Genomic DNA, 22,332 nt, shown 5'->3' on the forward strand with positions numbered 1-22,332 from the left:
CTCTTTGTGATTATCTCTCCCTATCATTCTCTCAGTCTAGATAATGGAAAATTTTGGTATGGTTGATTGGTGAAGTGGCTTACTTTATCCTCCCCATCATATAAACTTATGAGCTTTTGGCACATAAGCTCTACATTCCTGTATGTTTAAGACCTGTAATGAGTTCAGCTTGCATCCTGATTTGTCTGTATACAGGTATAACAGCCGTATTGCTTGTGGGTTCTGAACAGGAATATCCCACTTGTGACTTATGCCTTAACTACACAATGCAAAAGTGCCTAAAATTTTGTCGATGATCCAGTGAATTCACTATAGATGACAAAAATTTGAGTTGATGGATTCAAGTTCTTAACTTTGAGAATATGTGATGTTGCTGCTAAAAAAATAAATAGAGAACATGTGGCTTGGAAGGGAGAAAAATGAGTTGTTTAGTTGTATGCCAAGTGGAAGAGAGGTTAAAGTAATCTAATAACCTAATTTAATCTAATTACTAGTATCACTGTGGATATGTTTTTAAAAAAAAAAACCCACAAAAAAACCCCAAACCCACAGAAATTTTTGTGAAGAATCTAGTTTTACTATGAGATTCATGTGACAGAAGTTAGAAGCAAAGTTGTTGAATAAGCAGGGACACAAGTTCTTGTGAGACAAATTTTTACCCAGACTTCTTTTACCATATCTATTATGCCAACCTTAGTTGACATTCCTGCATGAAAATTTTCTTTGCATTCGTTCTTTCTTGATGGTCGTCATTATCCATAGATTCTTCTAGCACTGTTGCCTTCAAAAGACTTTCAGCCTGGGAACACTTACTGACATCAGTGATGCCTGTAGCGGTGGAACTTCCTCTGTGGGCATATTTGTGCCGAATATATGCGTTGGTGTGAAAAGTCACTTTTGCAGCCAAAGTCAGGGCAGCTTGAGACCTGTAAAGTTCTGCCTGTGGGCACGTTCAGAGTCTGAAATGTGGCAGAAAGTATAACACATGCATGTAGCAAGTTACATCCTTGCCTTTTACAAACTCCGTATTGGATTTTCTTGAATTTTGTCTTTGAAAATGCGCTTGGGGTGAAGCGCAGCCTCATGAAATATGATCATATATATGTTGAGGGTATTGTCAGTTCGCATGCACTTCAGTCCGTAAACTTGATATTTTTACAGTGACTGGGCTCCCTATCTGGACTTAAGCAACAAATGTGGTTTATTGGGAGTGCACGTTTCAGTGTATTGTGTTTGTAAGTAACACTGAATTGTATTTCAGTAACTGATCACTACTTGCCATTTTAAGTTATCAAAATGGTATTTTCTTTGTTAACCGTAGGTGGTGCGTCTGTGTCAGAACCCAAAACTGGCGTTGAAGAACAGCCCACCGTATATCCTTGATCTGCTACCTGATACCTACCAGCACCTACGAACCATCTTATCGCGCTACGAGGGGAAGATGGAGACCCTAGGAGAAAATGAGTACTTCCGCGTGTTCATGGAGAACTTGATGAAGAAAACCAAGCAGACCATCAGCCTTTTCAAGGAAGGAAAAGAACGGATGTATGAGGAGAACTCTCAGCCTAGGTAATGGGGAGAAATGTTTTCAACTCGTTATGATGCAAATTTGCTTTAGTGAACAAGAGCTTGAACAAATGTCTGCTGGTTGTTACGTTGTCTGTACATGAAAAGAGACTTTGAAGAGATTTAAGTGTAGAGTTTTAAGTAAACTGTACTTGGGTATATTGAAATTTGAGAGCAGAGTAAGTGTTCAGAGCCTGTATAGCCTTAGTTGTTGTGTAGTTTGGGTACACTAGGTTAATATAAAGTCTGCTGTGAAAAAGTTTTGCAGTCCTTTGCATTCACACATAGAGAATGCCTTGTGGGAGAGGATGATAAGGTTCAGAATGATGTTTCTGGCAATTTTAGGAAATAGTAGAATATTTTATGTTATATAGCAAAAGGGGCATCAAGAATAAAACTTGTTGTAATTGGCCTCTGAGCTTTACAGAACCTTTTTTTTTTTTTTTTTTTTTTCCTGGAAGCAGAAACCGTAGAGTATTTTCAGAGATGGGGAGAAGTAACCTTGTTTTGTGGGAATAAGACACCTTACTAAACACCCATAACTTCCATACATTGGAAACTTCATATTTCAGGTAGATCAGGGTGCCACACTCGTGAACTCTTCTTTCATCTTGTTCAGGAGGCATAGCTGAGATCAAAGGACATCAGGGTGAACAGCACTTACTGAAAAGGATGGTTGGAGGCAGAAACTGTGATTGTATCTGAATATAAGGCTCTCTTGAACAAAACAGGATGAATTTGATGAGTGCTGTACAGTACCTGGAAAGGTGCTTGCTTTCCTTCATCCAGCTTTAAGGAAAGGAGAGCCGAGGTGATTTAAGAGTGGAATGAAGCTCTGGAAAAGGTTAATCTTACGTATTTGTGTTAACTATTGGCAGCAGGTCTGATGGACAGAGATATACAGAGCATACATTTGTAACTTCAAACCAACTTCAGGACTTTGGAGTAGGTGCTGAATTTAAGAAAAAAAAAAAAAGGTGGAAAAAAGTGAAAACCACTCAGTGACCGGACATAATTGCTCTGGGGAGAACATGAGCTTAATGCCCTGGCAACTGCGTGCTTGAATTACTTGGGGGGTGGGGGCAGAAGTGTTGGCACAGGTTTCTGCTATAATATTGACCTCTTTGTAGCATATTCTGCAATGCTGAGCTCCAACAAAAGACTATGGTAGTGACTCCAGAAGGCATTGTTAATGCTGTTTTATTTTTTCACTGTCAGTGTTGAAGAATGACTTTTGGATTGTTTAGCATCGTTTCTTTGTGACATGATAAGACTTACTCTTTGAGTTTGTTTGAGACGGGGTTTGAGGAGTGTAAATATGGCATCTTCATGTGGTACACTTGTTTCCTTTAAAAGTTTGGTTATATGTATGAGGCCTTCAAGAATTGGGTTACATGTAATGAGCGTACTCAAAAGATAGATTTAATACTGTATTTGCTTTACCCCTGGCCTTGGGAGAATGTGCTTACTACAGGCACAGCTGGCTCATTGCAGGTGAGAAATGTGTTTTGGGAGATGCTGCTGGCTGAAATTTTCAGAAAATGTTATAGAAGATAATGGATGTAATAAGTAAGGGGATAAAAAGAGTTCATTAGCTTGGTATGGTTTGCAGGTGAGGTGACTTAATGGAAAGTTGCATTTTTTTATTATATTTTTTTTAGCCTTCATTCAGATCAAACGAGCCACAATATGAAAAGCACTTTTTACTGTGAATAAATCGATTAAACTGATTAATTTTAATCTCCAGGTCATCTGCTGGAACTGGTAATTTTCTTGTATTCCCCTCTGAAACATTAAGAACATGGGTTATTGTTAAAGACAGAGTGATTTTTACAGTGCAGGAGGTCACTCTTAAAACGTTTTAAGTAGCATTTGTCTTGAAAATGGGTTTGTGCATTGCTCCCATGTAATAGAGTTGATGTTATTTTCTAGAATACTTACTGTTCCCTCCAGAAGAAGTAGGCTGAAAGGTTATATGAAACCTTTCAGAATTTATCTGTGGTATTTGTTCTGGTTAACTGTGCGTGTACTGTGAACTGTCCATCATAAATATGGAACGTCTGATGAGTAAATGATAGCTATGTCAATCATAAGGCCAACATCTCAACTCCGGTCCCTTGTTTTTTCCGGGAGAAGCAAAGAGAAATAATTCCAGAGAGTTAATCATCCCAGTCAGTTTTTAGTCAAACTAATTGACAAAAGGGAGCGGGGGAGATCCAAATCGATAGATGCAAACTTCAAAACCAGGATTGCAGAGAGGCTTGCTTTCTCACAGCAGTGATGGGAGCCTTTGGGGAATTGCTAATTGTACCGTTTATGAATAAACAGCTTACCAGGGAAGCAACTGTGGTGAGACTTGTAAACATAAGCATAAAAGCAGAATCACAACCCGACTAGTCTCGTTACATCTTCCTTTGCTTTTCACTCAGCCCAGGAAGCAGCAGTTACTGTTTTGTCATAAAGGGGAAATATCGGGCAGCCTTTTCCTGGCCCTGGTAATGAGCATGGTAACTTTCTCAATTCTCTAATTTGTCATAGAAGAGAAAGGCGTTAGAGCAGTTGGCGCATATGGTTTGTATACTAGTTCAAGAGATGTCTGCACAAAGAATGGCACTTGTGATTCAGCTAAGGATGCTGTTAAATGCTGTCATTCCAGTGTCAGGCTTCGTGGTTGTGTGAGCTTTTTGGAACCTGATCACTTTAAGTGCTACTTGTTGCGCCTGAAATTCAGTTAAATAAATTCTTGTCTAAAGGTGCATTTATAGCATTCAATGTATATAATAATTTGAGATTAATAAACTTAAGACATTTTCTCACCTTGTTAGGAGTGGAAGAAAAATGTTAATTTTCTTTTGTAAGAACAAATGAATTCAAGTATTTGAAGTGTGAGAGAAGCTTTCTGAAGATTGTCAGCAGCCTGTAAAGCAAACAAAAGCAACCTGAATCTGCTATTCACTGGAAATGTACTCACGGCAGTGTGTGTGGATATGTATGTATATATATAAAAAAAACTGGTTTGTTCTTGAGCTCCTACAAGTTTGTGTCTGATGTTAGTCTGCAGTGTTCTGAAAGCATGCCTTCAAAAATCTAATCTGGTGTACCACGTAATTGTTTTGTCTTGACTTTTTCTGACTTTTTTTTTTCCTATTGTCCTTGCTTCTTTCTTCCTGTCTTCCAGATCTAGCATTCATTTTATTTCCTGTTGCGTATGCTCTTATTTTCCACCCCCAAATGTCTCTTGATGTAAAGCAAATGCACTATTTTAACTATTTTGCACACTATTTGCATAACTAGTGTGAAAGCTGTGCAGGTGTTTGCTGCTAGCAAACAGACCAGTAGTTGGAATTGACTGAAGTCTCTCTTAGGTTGTCGGATCAGAATTGTCTTGATCACTTGAGCATTAACCTTCTATTTTTATTATTTCTAAATTGCTCTTTGTGTATTTCCTCTCAAACTTTTTTAGAGGTTCTGCAGTGTGTAGCACCATGTCTTGTAGCTACTTCTGCTGTTTTGAGAGTTCATAATGGCTGCAAGATGTGTGTCATCTAGCGCCGAGTGGTTTGGTACAGTGTTGTGTATGTGTTTAGACTGTGTGGGAGTATAATCTGGATGCTGTTTGTTGTTTGCTGTAAGGCAGGCAGTTTAAAATCCAGTAGTGCAAAATAAGATTGCAGTGGCATATTGAACATTTCAAGGTGTGTTTGTGAGGAGCACACGTGCCTTGATGCATTCTCCGACTTGCAAACTACCACAGAGGAGCAGAGGTGCTGCAAACGGAGTTAGAAAAGGCTTGTGTGAACACTTGCTCTGCTTACGGATGTGGGTGAGTGTTTGTTCCTCCAGTTTTAAACTAGTTGCACTCACAGAGCTCTTAGAAGTGAATGCAGCTCTCCTGCGTCATACCTTAACCATCAGCGTGCTGAAAGCACCCTGCTGTTGTGGCTACCACCACTGTTAGCGTGACATCCAATGCTATGAACACTCAATGGCTTCCTTTTTTTGCTTAGGACTGTAAAGGCTGTTTTGCCTCTGTAACACTGTGGATTTTTATGTATAGTCATCCAGATGAAATTGTTACTCTTGCTATAAACTCATACTGTGATTTTTGTGAAGAGAACTCATTTTATTAGGAGAGCTTTAAAGATGCTATTTAAATTCTGCTTTAGCTCACTTCCATATCTGTTTAAAAATTAATGCTGTTGAGGGTGCTTTTAAAGCTATGTATGCACTTCCTGCCTAATAAGTACATGCAGTAACTTCTAGTTATGCTTTAAAGACTGAGTTTTAGCAAGTAGATCAGATTCAGCTTGGTGACTTATGAGTTTTTTTTAGTGCAGGTACTAGATTGCTCCTCTGAGTTTTGGCAGCTTAGAGCTTGTTTGGGCTGTTCTTGCTAATCGGTATGTTGGTCTCTAAAAACAAATTAGATATTTGGGGATCCGGTAAAATAAAATTGTGACATCTGAAGGCTTTGATTTTGGACTGAAGTAGTAGTTCAAGGATTAATCATTCTGGGTATTTTGTAATATGCTTACAGTAAGGGAAAGGTAAGTCATTCAATAATTGGTTGCCTGTGCTGCAGTAATTATAGGCACTCTTGAGGCTATACACTTTTCCAAAGCTGTTGGTTCCTATTCTTTATAGACCCACAGTGCTTTCTAGTGCAAAAGGCATTTTAAGACTTGTCTCTTGCAGTTTGTTTTAAAAACAAACCAAAAAACACTCAAAGGTGAAGTTTGTTAGCCTATATAGCTGAAAGTGCAATAAAAGAAAATCTGTGGAGGGCATTTAGCAGGTCTGTATGCAAAGGAGAAAGGTATACCTGTTTGGCCCTGAGTGGCCTGCTGTGGTAAATGTGACTTCTCTGACCCTGTAAATATTTTGAATTTCTTGAGTTTACTTTTTAAGTAGTGATAACAAAACCTGGTTAAACGTACATATTTTTTTTTCTGCATTGTGATGGTTGTGTTGATAGTGCCATTAATGCTAATGCCCTGACTGCTCTGAACATGCCGGACTTGCCTAAGCCCTTGATTGCAGTTTAATTGAGAAGCTCAGTGGTTATATTGGAATATTTTTTTGTTTTTATTACAGAAAGCTTTGACTTCTCCAGCCCTCTTCACTTGCACAGAGGAGCTGTCATTCATCAGCTTTCCCCACTGCTTAAATTACTTATTGCAGCAGCTTTTTTGCAGTTGTGTAAATAAATTATACTTCATATGTCAGGACAGAAAAATAACTTGCTGATCAGTAGACAGGGATAGGAATTGTCTGTTACTTGGGAAATGATGAATTAGGCTGAAGAGTTTGTTTTTCACCAATGAATCCAATTTACCAATTATGTTACAACAGCCTATTATAAGAGAAAATTCAGAAGATTTATTTTCTAAATAAAATCAGACCACTGCAAATGTTTCCATGCTAGAATGCAGTTATGAAAGATGGAGGGTGGGGGTTAGGTGAAAGGCTGAGGAGATGTAATTACTCAGGATGTGGACTGACTGTTTAAGAAATAGAACAAGTTATTTCACTAGTTCAGCTTGCATACGTTGGAAAATAAACTGTTTGCAAAGCCCATTAACAAAACTAACGTGTCTGTAGAGGAGGGATTAAGCAGGGAATATCATAAACCCTCTCCATATAACACAGAGTTGCAAAAAATTAGTGTGGGAAGCTTGTCCATATTTAACGGTCATCTTTCTGACAATAGCCTTATGGGATGCTAGCTCAGCAGAATTTCATATCATTGTCTAGTTCCCAAGTGAAGACTTCCTAATTTACACAGGAAAAAGCTACCAATATTTAATGTATACTGGAAATGACCAGGCATATCTATAAAAAGGGGAAGGAAATGCATGAAGAATGACTTGGAGGGGGGGAAAGTTCCAGTTTTTTCCTCTTTAAAATCCAAAACACTTGTGCTAAGCCATGAACCAGAAGAGCCCTCTGGGGGGAGGGGGTGTTAGTGCTTTAATCTCCTATTTCAGAGCGCTTGCACACATTCCTGCCCAGTGAAAAAGAGATAGTATAAAATGTAGAACTCCAATGGTGCATGTTGTGTGTGAGTCCTCTGTCACTTCCTTCTAATACAGCTAAGACTTTTATTTTTCTTAACAAAACCCACTAGTGTGAAGTCTACATCTGCATTTAAATTAGAACATCTTAAAGAAAAGAACAGGCTCCAAAGCTGCCCACAAGAAAGGTTTCCTTGCCAGGCTCCAGCATATGAACACTAACTAACTGCTTATTACCCAAGAAGAAATTCATTATCATTTAAATGATGTTGGAGAGAGGAATGTGAATTATTTCTTTTTAATTTGGCTTTAAATTGCTAGTTGAGGTGGTAGTGTTGGAACTTAAGTAACACTTAGCATAATTGACATAAGCTTGCATCTATTTTAGTTTTCTTTCCATCAAAAATTGGACCACTGTCTTGAAAATCAATTTATGGACAAATGTAAGCTTTCAGGTTATTGCATAATAAGGAAGTAAGATTTTTATTCTTCTTTGCTCTTGGAGCCTGTAAAATTGTAGAGTTTTACAGAAGACTAACTGTGGACTTGAAGTTGTAGATGGAAGTGCAAGCATGTTGTTCAGTTTGTAATTATCATTTGAAATGTGGACAGATTTCTCGATGCTGGCAAAAATATGTTACTGCTACTTGGCAACTGTGTTGTGTTTCTTGGGTGCTTGGTTCATGGATTAAGTGCCAAGATGCCACGCTCCGGATTTCTGGTGACTTGAAGAAGTCTGCAGTCATGACCCTTTCAGCCAGAATTGCTAGAAAGTGCTGAACAAAATTAGGCCAGGTGCTTCCCAGCAGTTTGAAGTAATATCTTTTTTGGTTTTAGTTTGTGAACTGATGGCTTTGCTCTGTTCCTGTCCCTAGAAGGTGGATCAGATGGCACTGGGTTATATGCCCCCCACAGCGGGCTCAGGTAATGTGAGTTGCCTGACTGCTACCCACCCAGCTGTAGAAAGGACTAAAATTACCACAGAGCATAAATTGGTCGTGGCGAGAGTATGGTGTGAGGGGAGGAATGGAGATCTGTGGCCAAGCTACTCGGCAGGTCTACTATGCGCTGGACAAGTACTGCCATTAGCTGCGATCCTGGAGTCTGAAGCTTGAAAAGCAAACGTGCTGGAGTTATGTGCTGTACTGGAGTATGTATGTTGCGAAATATCTTGGGTTTAGAGTTTTGACAGGTTGCGAGCTGGGAATGAAGTGCTAGAGCTTACAGACCCTTCTGCCAAGGAATCCCCTGGTGGCGGCGTGATACCCAAGACAGTTTTGAGGTGGCTGAAGATCAAGTGTGAAAGCCAGCGTCTTCCTTGATTTGGAAACAGGGCTTGTTGTGCTTTGTTTTTCCCTTTAACTGTAGCAAGTAGTCATTGAAATAGGAATTTTCACTCCAGTGCAGATAACACTACTCATTATACTTATATTTGGGCTGTTCCAAGCAGTAAGTTTTGCTCTGTAGTCCTCTGAATCCAGTAAAAAGAATTAATCTGTTACCTAGGTGAGAGATTATCCTTTATCTTGTCAGTCCTCTGAGTATACGTTGAGCTCTTCAAAGACCATTCATATCAAATGAATCATTCTCTTTAAAGTGCTTTCTGTAATATTTAAATCCAGAAAAATAAGTGAATTTTTAGTCCTTAACATTGAAAGAAATCTAGCTTGCTAAAAATGTAACACTAGCATTTGTGCCTAGAATAATAAGTCCAGATCCTTTAAAGGTCATTAGGTTGGTGCTTCTGGTCAGCACACTGGACTGTTGTCCTTTCTGCTTCAGATCAGCCACATCCATTTGCATAATGATACAAGTATGCCAAAATCTTCTGGTCGTTTGTGGCCTGCAGTATATTTTGTGTGACACTTTTTAAACTGATCGGCATGCTTCGACTCGCAGAACTCAAGGTATTTAAATATATATTTACACACGCGTATATCTATGTTAGTTGAAAAGTGCCAGGATTCGGAAGGATGTAAGGAAACATGGATGTTTCATGTAATATTTCTGACCTGAAATATCTAAAACACTGATAAAGGAATTGGCCTGTAGAATTTCTTGCTTCTTTAAAGCTACAGCTGGTAGCATTTAAAAAACTTAGATTGGAAAGAAATACTGCCTGCAGAGAGTTAGCTGTTGTGGGGTTTGGTCATAGACTTCAATTAATTGGTAAAAAAGAGGGAGGGAGTAGAGGGGCAGCTTCACAAGAGTGGCAACTGTTGTACACGCGTTTGTTGCAGGTATTAAACAAGGCAGGAGTCTAATGTAGTGGTTGCAGTTATTTCTGGCTGGGCTTCATGGGGGCCAGCTCGGGTGCAATGTCTTCGGAAGGTGGCAGTTCAGCTTGCAGATGCAGCGGGATGCACGTCCTGTGCATGAGCCGATAGCCTTAGCCGGGCAGGCTGGCGCCTGCAGCATCCACTGATGCAGACCAGCAAGGCAAAGTGCCCCTCTGCATTCAGGTTATCCAAGGCAGCCACTGTTGGGAGCATGGCATGGACCTGGGTTTAGACCTGGAATGGACAGAAATCTAGTCCTGTGGTTTATGTGTTCCCATTCCCGTGTGAAATCTTTGAAGTTGCAGGATTAACCAGCTGGTTTTATCGCTGTACAAAGAATGAAACCATGAAGCCTGTAGTTCTTTAAATAGAAAAGCGTGTTTGGAGCTGAACCTTGTGTTAACAAGAGGTGATAAACCTGTTTGCTTTTTCCAGAGGGTACCAGGATGAGCTAATCTACAAAATCAATGTAGCATTAGCTGATGCTGTGGAAGTCTCCAGTACAAGCAATGAATTTGCTGATTCTAAAATGTCCCGTTTGCTGTTAATCTGTTATTAGTTGTCTTGTGGAAATACTGTAAATGTTAGAGCAGTGGCCCAGCACAACTTGTAAGGTGACTTCTTTTGAGCCAGTAATAGTTAAATGGAATTTCATTCACTTCCTGTGTTGCAAGTTTGGTTGAAAGTAGTTCCGCTGTTTCTATTTTTAAAACTGATTACTGTGTGTGGAGGACTCTGAAGCTGCCTCAGAGTTATAAAAGACATCTTGGGATCACCTCAAGCATTTCCACTTACTGCTTACGTGCATAGGCTGGAGTTTATGTTCACATGAAGAGCACGCAGAAAACTTCGTGCTGGTGTGGTAGTGGGATAGAGGAGAATTGTTCTTTCTGGAATCAGGCGCAGCCGCTTACCGTTGAAATTTGGTCTAACTGCTCATGTCTGGTGCAGAGTCCCTAACATCTGAAAAGCATGTGCTACATGATAACCTCACACATTTGTGGTTTCTGAAAGGTGCATTTTACTTGTTGGAGACTTATTAAAAGAGCTGATTATTTTTTTAAATTTTTTTTATTTTAACTCTTAAGTCTTCAAAATACCAAAGTGTAAGATGTAAAGTAGTTACAGGAAAAAATAACGTTTCGCTGTTTGCAGGACCTGAAACTGTGGTTTTGGGGTTTGGTGGTTGTTTTTTTTTCCTTTAAGCATTTGCTTGTAGTAGATGCAAACTCTGTCACCTAATAATCTGGTGGTTAAGTGTGTAATTCCAAAGTAACCCCAGAAGTGAGAGGGTAGGAAACTTCTATTTCTTTAGTTATTTCTTGCATTAGTACTTAGTAAGTGCAATAACGAACATGTGATAAGGAATTAGAAATTCCCTAGCTGCAGTTCTAGCTTCCAGCACCCTCTCTTTCTGGCCTTAAGCCACCTTACCTGTGAAATGATGTAAACCTTTATTTATGTCAGAAAATTTAATATGGTCTCATATTCAGAAGAACATCAAAGTCCTCAATAGGGTTGTTGAGGTGTGATTTACAGAAAAGCAAGCATTAATTGCTCAACTAGCAAAATAATCATGGTGTGCTTGCAGCCTTGCATGTCATAAACTTACATGGGGAGCACCTGGAGACATAAGCCTGCGATATCACAGAAGCCTTTTTGGACTGTGAGTTGTTTTAAAAAATTGTAAAAAAAGTTGTAAAAAAAAAAAAAAAAAGAAAAGAGCAAGTTCTCAGCCTTAGCAGTGAATAACAGTACAGCGATTAGAGTGTGTTTCCCCTCAGTTTAAATGAGCAATTGCCTCGTTTCCGAGCACTGATGTGCAATTCTTAGGCCAAATAAACATAGAATTTCTGAAGAAAGGAAGTGGTGGATCTGAGTTGTCCTGGCTGAACTTGTTAATTCTGCAATTCTGTGAGGTCAGAAGCAATTAGAAGCTGCATCATCTGTTCTAGGAGCTTGCAGTCAATTTTAGTGCAAAGGTGTCAGACATTCCCGCATCCTCTGTCATGCTTTCCCCCCTTAATCTTTTGTTAGGATAAATAGGTGTACTTTAAGAATAAATAAAAATGCTATGTAGTCATTCCTCCAGTGTACTGAGATTGCATTTCTTGTTGTGAGCTGCATTTTTGGGTCGTGCCCCTTTTTAAAAAGCCAAGCTGACATGCAGAGAGTGCCTTCTCTTGAGTGTTGAATTAGGATGGTTTTACAGTAACTTAGATCTTCTGATTTGAATTTTTTACCCTCTTGAATCTTCATTGTTGATGTGTAATTTTAGCCTGTTTGGCGCTGATTTTTATGAAATAAAGCATTGTCTTGGAAGTGTGAAGTCAGTTGAGTCGTGTTCAGCTTAATTTTGTTTTGGGGCCAAGGTGGAGGTGTGGCTCTGTGTTTTAGCTTGCTGTGAAGAATCTTTCTTAAATGCAGCCTGCTCCTAGAGAGGCTGGATGTTATTTGGGAAAACCCAGTGTTCACGAGCATAACTGAAGTCAGTGGGAGTGCAAATACAAAAATTCCTTGGAAAATTCAGCCTTACGTAAGAAATACACACAATAACTTTGGAGGAGTAAAGCTTTTTGTAGTTGGTTGTCTTCTGCCGCAGCTCTAAATTCCTCTGCACAGTGGCGTGTGCAGCATGCTCGCAGCAGAACGAGCTTCACAGATGTGACAGTGTGTGCGTGTCAGATTATGGCACGTGAGCACAATATTGTGACTAAATCATCCGTGGAGCAGTCTCCTTGCTGTGTGTGAGGAACGAGATGATACTGTGTCAGTTGGCTAGCTGTGAAGTCGTTGAGAAGTATTAGAAGAAAATTAAAAAAATGCTAGCCGGCAGTGGCAGGAACAGTAGTACTGCATTAACATCGCCGTGGGGTGAGAAAGGCATTTTAGCGACGAAGTGCATTAGGTGCTGTATGGCCTCGTAACGAGAATTAGTGTTGCTAATCGTGTCGATGTAGCTGCAAGAGGCAGCGCTCTGATTAAAACGGTCTTCTGCCATTAATGCTTTTGCAAGGCTGGAGCCTATACCAGTGGAAAAACGCTTTTGTCCAGCAGACAGGAAACTGGAAAAGACAAATCTGGTGGAGGTGTGGGGGAGGCAGCGGCAGCAGAACGGCCCGCGGAGGGGCTGCAGCGCGGAGCCCTGGCGCAAATGGAAGCGCCGGCTCAACCTCTTGACTTCTGCTGAGATGTGGAGCAAACCCAGTTGTGAAGCAGGAAGGAAGCAGCACAACCACAGCGGAGGGGGCACGCAGGAGGGAGGGCGAAGGAACTTGCCTGCAGAGCGGCCGTGGGGAGCCAGCTGATGCGTAAGCACTGGGTAACTGAAGGAACAGTCTTGCTTCAGGCTGGTTTTTGTTCCCCAAAATGGTTGCTTGAGACCTGCGTCTGTAGAGCCCTGTCAGTGCCAAGGTAACGCGGTTGTACGGGCGGGTGTAACTGCACCTGAGCAAGCTCCGGTGATGAATCTGGGATGTGAAAGAAACGGTTCTCTGAGAACTTCTAGTGCGTGTACGGAAGAACTAATGTCTCCACGGTGGAACTGCAGATATTTGGTTACTCTAGAGTGGAAAAGTATTTGGCTTTCTAAACTCTCACTTTTTACATAAATTGTTAATTCACTGTCTAACAAGAATAAGCTGAATAATTTGAGTGTAGGTGTGAAAGCCTACCTAAACTGTAGCCGTTGCTCCACTGAACAGAAACACGCTGTAGTTCTTTGAAGCTGGTACAGGTGTTACCTTCAGCTCAGTTGCAAACCACGAGGAGAGCCAACTGATGTGGCCCGCGGTCCCTGGGTAACCAGGGAACATTTTAATGTTCTCAAAAGTGCTTGTGTGACAGGTGTTTGAATTGCACTATCAGTGGGATCTAGGTGCCTTAGTGATTCCTAGACTGCAGCTGGCATACCTCTGGTGCAGCTCTTGGTAACAGCATCGGTGTTCTTTCCTGCGTTTAGCTAAAAGTTTGAAAGAGGGCCATCATAGCCGACAAGAAACATGGGAGATTGCTGCGGTCTGTGGCCAAAAATGTTTGGGAATCCCTGGTCTGAGTCACTTGCGTGTTCTTTGAAAATATTGCCCTTTTTCTGTGGGAACACTTGCTTCTGTTCAGTTGAAGCAATGGAGATGAGAACAGTTGCTGATGCTACTAAAAATAAAATACAATCATAATTGCCAAACTTCAATATGCCAATTAAATGTCCACTGTGATTGCAAGCATTTATTTGGTCTGTATTAATTTACAAATGTGTAACTTGGCTTGTTAAAATAAAGGAGTGTACTCTTGAAAGCAAATGTTTGTCCTTTTAGCTCAAGATTGGTTACTAACATAAAATATTCTGCAGTTTGTTGCTCTTTTTGTTCACTTCCCATGCTTTTCCTGTAAGACGCAGCTGAATATTTGTTAAAAAAAAAATGATAACCTTAAGAATTGCAAATGTTAAGGGATTAGAAACTTTTTTGGAAATAGTCCTTAGATGCGCGTGTGTTAATAAAAAAAAAGTGTTTATCCATCCTTAAGGCTGTGAAAGTCCTTACTTCTCTCTCTGAAATGATGTGCTCAGCTGAGTGCAGGCGCTTCCTGAAACTCAGCTAGGGGAGGAGGCTCTTGGGCAGAAGTGACAAGCAGCTGGACACAGGAATATACCTTGTCCTCTTGTAGTGTTAACTGTTGCTTTGTTTAAACTGTGCCCTTGTTCACTTAGCTGCTGCTTCGAGGGTCAGAAATGCCATAGTGTGGCTGCCTGCATACCCACATTTTCACTGTGCTGGGCAGGAATAGGAGCGTATATGCCTGAAATGACTTTCCTTCCCTCTGCCAAATAGAGGATACATGGGTTTCAAACACACATAGCATTTCTTCACACGTAGGACTCGAGTTTTTTCAAGTGTTAAGAGTGCCAGCAAGTCAGCGCTACCATGTGCCATGTACGTAAACAGCTTTAGGATTGTAAACTTTGTAGTCACTTGGCATTAATGCATTGCTGTGAGATGCTACTTTACCTACTCAGATTGCACACAAATATCGCATGCTAACCCTGCATGGAAATGATTCAGAATTTAATTATTACCAATTACTTCCATGTTAGTTTAACAAAATAATTAGGAGGTTTTGCTCACGCCTCCATTTTTATAAGCTTAGTAAAAACAAATACTGTCTCTCTTTTGCTTGAGTTATAGATGGATTAAATGATTCATAATAGCATGGTGTTTGCTTTTTTTTTCCTTGCGCTGTCATAAACTCTCATCTCTTCTGTCATTTTATGGAAGTGAGAGCTTGCTCCCCAGGCCGTCTTCTAAAAGCCCTGTAGCTAAAACCTCTGATTTGCAATTTTTCTAGTGTTTGTCAGCCAAAGGCATTTCAGGGACATGGTGGGAACCTACCCTCTGGAGGAAGGGAGGGAGCTGGGCTGTGAGTTTACAGTTAAATCATCTTTGTAGCATTAGCCAGTAGCTGTGCCTCAGAATCTGAGCCTTCCCCTAGTAAATGCAAAGTTGCTTATCTGCTACTGGAAACAGAAATACATAACTGTGAATTACTTAACATTACAGCAGGGTGGGAAGATGCGCACTACTGATAAGTAACAGCCTGGGTTTGTATGGCTGCAGCTTCTTTGTGTATCCGTACATCTAGATCCTGAGTCACTGATACGTGATGGTGGTCACATAGGAAGTTACTTTGCTGTTCTGATACAGCTTAGTTTTTCCTACACACAGGATCCTGTATAGGGTTCTTTTTAAGGCATGCGATATAAACCTTCCTAAAAGCAGAAGGTGAGGAATTGCAGTAGCACTACAAGGGTGTAACAAAACTATAAAAGCAGATGACTTGGAATTGTGATGCACAAGTAAGGCAAGGGGGCTTTCTGACAGCCCCTCTCTTTGGAGGCCAGTTACCTGGCTGAGAGTGGTGAATAACAAAGCTTTTCAGTCTGTTTATAGACTCAAACCACCGAATTTTGTAGCTGTTTTGAAATACACAGTTTGAATGTCTCTCTGGTAGAGAGCTGCTGAATGGAGCAGCACGCCGAAGAGCATCTGGGTGGTTTTACTTAGGGTAGTCTCAAGCACCTGTTGTTCTTGGACATGTGTGACATGGCAAAAAGCAGAATCCCTTGCTGTATAGCTGTCACCTTCTGAAGACACTTTGAGCATCTTTTGTTGCTGTGACACAAATTAAAATGTTGTTGAATAAATAAGGGTAAGAGAGGAGAACTACCGTCAGAGACTACTTACGGTTTTGAGACCTGTATTCCTTCTAATCTCCCAGACTGTGTCGTAGCGTGGAGAAAGGGCTCATGTGGAGCTAAGTAAATGGTAGAATATATGTCAAGCAAAGTAGGTCACTTCCAGTTGAGTTTAAACTCTTATGAAAATGTGATATGGGTGTAGAAGACCTAAGCCCGAATGTCCAGTCAAAAAATTGCAGAAAGGCTGGAGGCAGTTACCAATCTCACTTAGCTGGAGGTCAGTTCCACAATCAGGCAGATTAACAGGGTAAGTACTTCATCTAAGAGTAGCATGTCTGGAGCAATGATACCTGAAAAATCTCCAAGATGAAGTAAACTGGAACCAATCTAACCAGAATACCAGAAATTGGTGAAAGACTGAAACCTGGGGGGAGCACAGTTTGCTGCCGAACACAGCTGTCTTCAGGATGGTGACACATTACACTAGTAGCATACTCGGTGAGAGAGGTAGGAGAACAAGGCATTCAGAAAATACTATGTGACTTGAGATGCTTCTATCCCCTCTCTATATGCTTCAGTATCTTGCAGTCTGCAAAATAACTTGTTGCTCAGTGTTGTAACTGAGTCTGTGTAGTGCCCTGGTGGTTGATGCAGTCTTCTGACCAGTTCTGATCTGCTGGACATAACTCAGAAGTTGTCCTTTCTCACATGATACTAGTTCCTTCTTTCACCTCCAAGCATGTGATGTGGGGGTGAAAAAAGCCTCTGGCCTAGAAGTATCCCTGTCTGTCTTCAGGAACTCCATTTTCCTAGCATCTAGAGAATGTAATGGAGTGGAAGAGAGTCACCCTTTATTTGGATAAGGGAATGAGAGAAAGAGATGCTACTAGTGAACAGATTAGGGATTTTCTTTTCCATCTACAAGCAGAAGATGACCTTAGCGTGTAATAGTGCTATTGTTTGATTCCAAAGGAGGAAGACTGTTATTTTTGTATTCTTGTGCTGGTACAGGCACTGATGCTTTGAGGTACCCAAGCTCGGTGTATTTCTGCATAGCACAGTTCCAGCATAGAGCTGAGCTCCTTAATGCGGTGGCTAAGACTACAAGGAGGGAAGAATCGGTCCTGGGCTGCAGTTTGTCCTACTGGAATTCAATGCCAATCCAGTGCTAATTTCTTGTGCAGCATGTAACCCAAGATGCTCCCAATGCTGCTGTGTCCCCTCTGCTAGGCAGTAGTCCTTCTGTCTTCTGTTTCTGGAAATCTTTCGCATGGTGACTAAATCTGAAGCAGAGAATCTCTCTCCTCCAACTTTCCCTCTTCAGTTTAGAAACGGGCATACCCTGATGGACCAGAGCACTCCTGATCCATGAATGTCATCAGGCAGAGAAGGGACTTGGGGTACCAACTTGTCATTCAAATTGGATAATTACTCCACAACCATATGGTTGAATGCCCTGACCATCAAGCTTTTGTATTTTAACCTTCCCTTGGGAGCTGGGGCTGTTTAATTGGTTAGACCTTCTCTTAACAAATCTACTGTGTTGACACCCTCTGGAGACTCAGAAAGACATTCAGCTGAAATGTTCCAAGGCAGTAGCAGTTTTATGTACTCTCATAAGGAATTTTCAGACCCAAGAGCAAAAGATCCTGATCAGGTTTCGGCTCTGAGGATGCTGTTACTTAATAGGTAAGGTCTGAGTATTGGTTTTAGACATTTTCTGTGAATGTGTTTCCTTGGGGTGGTTTGCCTTGGAAATAACCTCCCCAACCTCAAAGAGATGATTCAAAGTTCGTCATTGTGGAAAACGTCCTGACGAACGCCGACCTTGCTGATAAGTACCGTGCGGTGGATGTGTTCTGAATGCTGGGTAAACACGTCAAAGGCAGTCCTAAATTAAGAGGAGTTTTCTAGGCTGGGATCATTCTTTAATTGGAATAGGTACTATTTCTGTTTTGTTCAGAGTGTTAAACCATGTCTGTCTTTTCTGAAAGAAACGTTTGGTTTTGTGGTCCTTTGTAGGCGTAACCTGACGAAGTTATCCCTGATATTCAGCCATATGCTGGCAGAACTCAAAGGTATTTTCCCAAGCGGCCTTTTCCAGGGCGACACATTCCGGATCACCAAGGCAGATGCTGCAGAATTTTGGAGAAAGGCTTTTGGTGAAAAGTAAGTTTCTAACTGTGCTTATAAATAGGGATGTGGGAACAAATGGCACACTGCACTGTATATTTTTAAAAATTCTGGTTTGCAGTTCAGAAAGGTCTTTGTCAGGTTAAAATAAACGATGGGAGACACCTGCTAGTCATTTGGTCCAGTCTCTGGGGTGAGGTACAGGATTGTTCCTACATTATATTTCCCAGTTTTTCGTCCTGTGATGGATCTTTCCCCACTTTCCTGTGGAGACTCTTGTACTGTCACAGAGTTTCCCTCGATTATTGAGCTTAAATTTTCCTCTCCTTAATTTAATTCCTTAACTTGTAAGCAAGCTCCACAAACTATGCAAAATAATCTGCTTGCTTCTTCCAAAGGTCACCATGTCCCCAACATTAGTGTCCTTTAGCTAAGCCATTGTATTAAATTCTTTTCATCTTCCCTCCAATTAGTCTTTCCAATCACTTAGTCACCTTTCTTCTAGCTTCTCTGAACTTCTGTCAATTTGCATAATGGCTTTGTTAAGATAGAATGAAGGAGAAAGTGAAGTGCAATGTATATTTGTGTGCAAACTGTTGAAATGCCAGTTTTAATTTTTGTATCTGATGAAATGCTGACTAAATGAACTGTAGAGGTGTCCACAGCAATGTTTGAGGATTAAAGTTAATGGAATTGGGTACTACTCTCTAAGGCAACTAAGGAACTTCACATAAAGATTTTAATTAGTAGCTGTCAGAACAAAAAATAGTAATGTATTTACTCATGAATAACACAATTGTCTGAAGCTGGGCATGTTCTATGTTTCTATTCCACTTGATACTCTAAAAGAAGGAAAATATTCCTTTAAACAGGAGCCTCTGTTTTAGCTTCTGATTATCTTACTTCTCCAGTTAATCCCTCTTTAGAGAATTGTTTGCAGCTTTTTTTTTTTAACTATCTAGACCTCTACTAGAGGGCTTACTCTTAACTCTTTCTCTGCCAGCTGCAACACTATCAAATTCATATCAATTGATGGTGTTGTGTACAGGCCAGGGTGCATACGTTGACATCATAGGACTGCAGAAAAAGGGAAAGGAGAACTGGATTTCAGATCCCGAAGTTTTGCATACGCAGAGAAAATTGCCTAAAGTTCATTTAGCTGCTAATTTCCTGCAGTACTGAGAAATCTGTGCTTCCATAATTTGAATAAATCTCCTGTGGTTAATTTTGATTTCCCTCTCTTCCGTTCTTATGAGGTGCATACTCACCAAAGAAATGTATAAGGTATGTACGTGGTGGTGGCCTTCAGACACAGCACATTTACAGGTAGCTTGGTTTTCCCCAGGACTATTGTTCCTTGGAAGAGCTTCCGTCAGGCTTTGCATGAAGTGCATCCGATCAGCTCAGGGCTGGAAGCCATGGCCCTGAAGTCAACGATTGACTTGACATGCAATGACTACATTTCAGTATTTGAATTTGATATCTTCACACGGCTTTTTCAGGTAAGAATTGAGGAACATGAATCACTTGAAATGTGTCTCAGTGCCTCAGGTTAGACTCTTTTCCCAAGACGGACGGTATTTTACACACTAAAATGGCATTATTTATGCTGCAACGGGTTTGGTCATCTTGCCCTTCAGCTCCTAAACAGCCCTAGTAATACTTAGGACCCTATATTGCAGTAAAAATGTGTGACACTTCTGGTTGTAGAAGAAAAAATGTCTAAATATATACCACAACTGCAGGGCACATTCACTATACTCCCATGAGAATCAGTTTTTCCCTTTTGTCCTAGTTGTGGCTGGGACACAGTTAATTTTCTTCCTAGTAGCTAGTACAGTGCTGTGTTTTGGATTTTGACTGAAGTTCTGACACAGCTTCTGTAAGCCAGGAAATGTGAGGCTTAGTTAATCACTCTGCCGTTCCTTGTCCTTTTCTTTCTTGTCATATTTATTTCCATGGGGGGGTTGTACAGGATGGAGCACGAGCAAGGAAATTTGGGCTTCCTAGCTTTTGAACTGACACGGCCAGGGTGTTGTGGACACGTCTGCGTTCTGTGGATGAGAAATATCTGTATTACTGAAGTGATATTAATAGTAGGTAAAATTCTAACCCACAGTCTTTAATAGTGCTAAACTCAAAACCACAGCTTCTGATGGTACAATTGGGTATTTACAAGCACAAACACTTACTTCTTTGGCTCTGACTTGCCTTTTCCCATGTGATAGGGTGGGTTGTAATTAAGATATGTCTAGATGAAAAATTCCCATGTCCGGTGTTGCAATGCAGCTGATCTCATTCAGTACTTTTTCCAACTATAGTATATAAAGAGCAAGTTAAGAGTTGCTGCAGTTTCCAAGAGATGCAAATTTCTTAGGGAGAGTTAGTATCTTCTTTTAGACAAGTTGAGAAATTTGGAAAAATTGGATGAGATTCAGACACCCAAAGCCCTTCTCGGGATTGAGAGCTTTCAAATGGTTGTGACTTTTTGTGTGTCATTTTAAGGAATATTTAACATGTATATGCTGGTTTATTTATTCAAATCTTAAGCTAGCCAGTAATCTTTGCCACACCCCAGTGAGGTTAGGTGGTTAAAGAATAGGTACAAGCAACAAACAACAGTGAAACTGAGACAGAGAGGGAAGGTCACTTTCCTGAGGCTGTATGGGAAGTCGGTGTTAGGGATCACAGACTAGTCATGGTTTCTGGTCCTGCGCATAATCTTATTAAACTCCTGTCTATCCCTGTCTCAGGAATGAGTCATTTTCTCTGCCGAAGCAGCACTAATTGATTGCTTGTTCTTGAGCTGGCTTTTTGTGACCTCAGTGACTTCTCCCTTCGCATTTATTAAAGGAGTTTTGATTAAGGACTGTGTAGGTGATGTTTTTATCACGACAAGAGAGAAACTCAAAAGCCAAGGCTGCTGAATAAGAATATGGGTTGTAGTTCCTCTGCTGGATTTATGGTGGGATAAGAACCCTGCTTCTTTAACTGAAGGACTGATTCCTTTGATTAAGGAATATTGTATATGTTGATACCTTTCAGAAGTGCGTGGTTAATATATTTCGTTGTTGTTTCTATAGCCATGGTCCTCTCTGCTCAGGAACTGGAATAGCCTAGCGGTGACTCATCCTGGTTATATGGCATTCCTAACATATGATGAAGTGAAAGCCCGGCTTCAGAAATTCATTCACAAACCTGGCAGGTTAGTGCTTGGCAGCAGTGGCTTTTTGATCGTTCTTGCTAACATCACTGATTACTGCGCTGACTGAGGAGATTGGCTTTATTTTGTCTTTGTCCTCCTTCCTCAGAAATTTAAACTAGCTTGCCCTGTATTTGGAGATTATCATCTCTTAACCTCCTGCCCACCCCCAGCTGTCACAACAGCTCCCTCAAGCAGAACTGCCAGAGTGAACCTGAAGGATGGGCTGTTGAGGACCATGATTAAGGGAATCTGTCTGTAGGTCCCATAGCTTTCTGATGTACGTGCATAAAACCAGGAGGGCTGAGCCGGTTGCAGCCCCCAGAAGCACAGTGTACATTTGAAGCCAGCTTCAGAAAGCGGCATGGTAGGCAGAGTAGGCTGCAAGGTAATGCTGCAGGCTGGGCACACTTCAGAGACTGTGGTGGGCAACACACGCTTCTGGGGGGGCTGTGGGCAGCAGTTTGGGGCTGCCTAATGCCCTGGATAGAGCTTTGCCCAATGCAACACGGCTAACGGATTATTCTTGATGCAGGAAGGGCCAAGCATTCGTTTGTGGAGGTTGTTACTATGTGGTTAGTTCTGTGCCATTTTTAAAACGGAAACCTTGTGTCGTCTGTTTGTTGGTTTTGTTGTTTGTTGGGTTTTTTTTCAAGTTAATTTGAAACAAATTATTTTAAGGGCGCTCACTTTTCTTGCTCTGGATTCTGGGTTTAATTTCACCTGGAGGCCAGTGCTTAGATGCTTTTCTCACTTCATATCAATTGCAAAATTCTCCTTTGATCTGCCTGGGGGTAAATTGAGGAAAGCTAGTATAAAGCATTAAGTTATTCCTACTAGTTTTTATTTGCTGTCTTGAGATAGCCAGACAAAAGGCTGCCTACTTGACATTTAATCTTTTCTGTCTTTTCCGGTCCAAACTGAAGTTTCTTTGCCTTTGTGTGT

The 22,332-nt window shown here is 40.8% G+C and overlaps 1 protein-coding gene across 2 annotated transcripts in view; it reads left to right on the top strand.

The window, feature by feature from the left end:
* The window catches only part of CBL (Cbl proto-oncogene), a 45,331-nt gene that overhangs the window by 7,187 nt on the left and 15,812 nt on the right, over positions 1–22,332 (top strand). The window contains exons 2-5 of one of the 2 annotated variants that reach the window (XM_056322919.1): positions 1,322–1,569; positions 18,075–18,221; positions 19,531–19,687; positions 21,269–21,390. In XM_056322919.1, the coding sequence (XP_056178894.1) occupies positions 1,322–1,569; positions 18,075–18,221; positions 19,531–19,687; positions 21,269–21,390 (674 nt within the window). The other variant, XM_056322920.1, reaches the window with a different exon arrangement.

The sequence above is a fragment of the Falco biarmicus genome, chromosome 20 (assembly GCF_023638135.1).
Source record: "Falco biarmicus isolate bFalBia1 chromosome 20, bFalBia1.pri, whole genome shotgun sequence".
Lineage (NCBI taxonomy): Eukaryota > Metazoa > Chordata > Aves > Falconiformes > Falconidae > Falco > Falco biarmicus.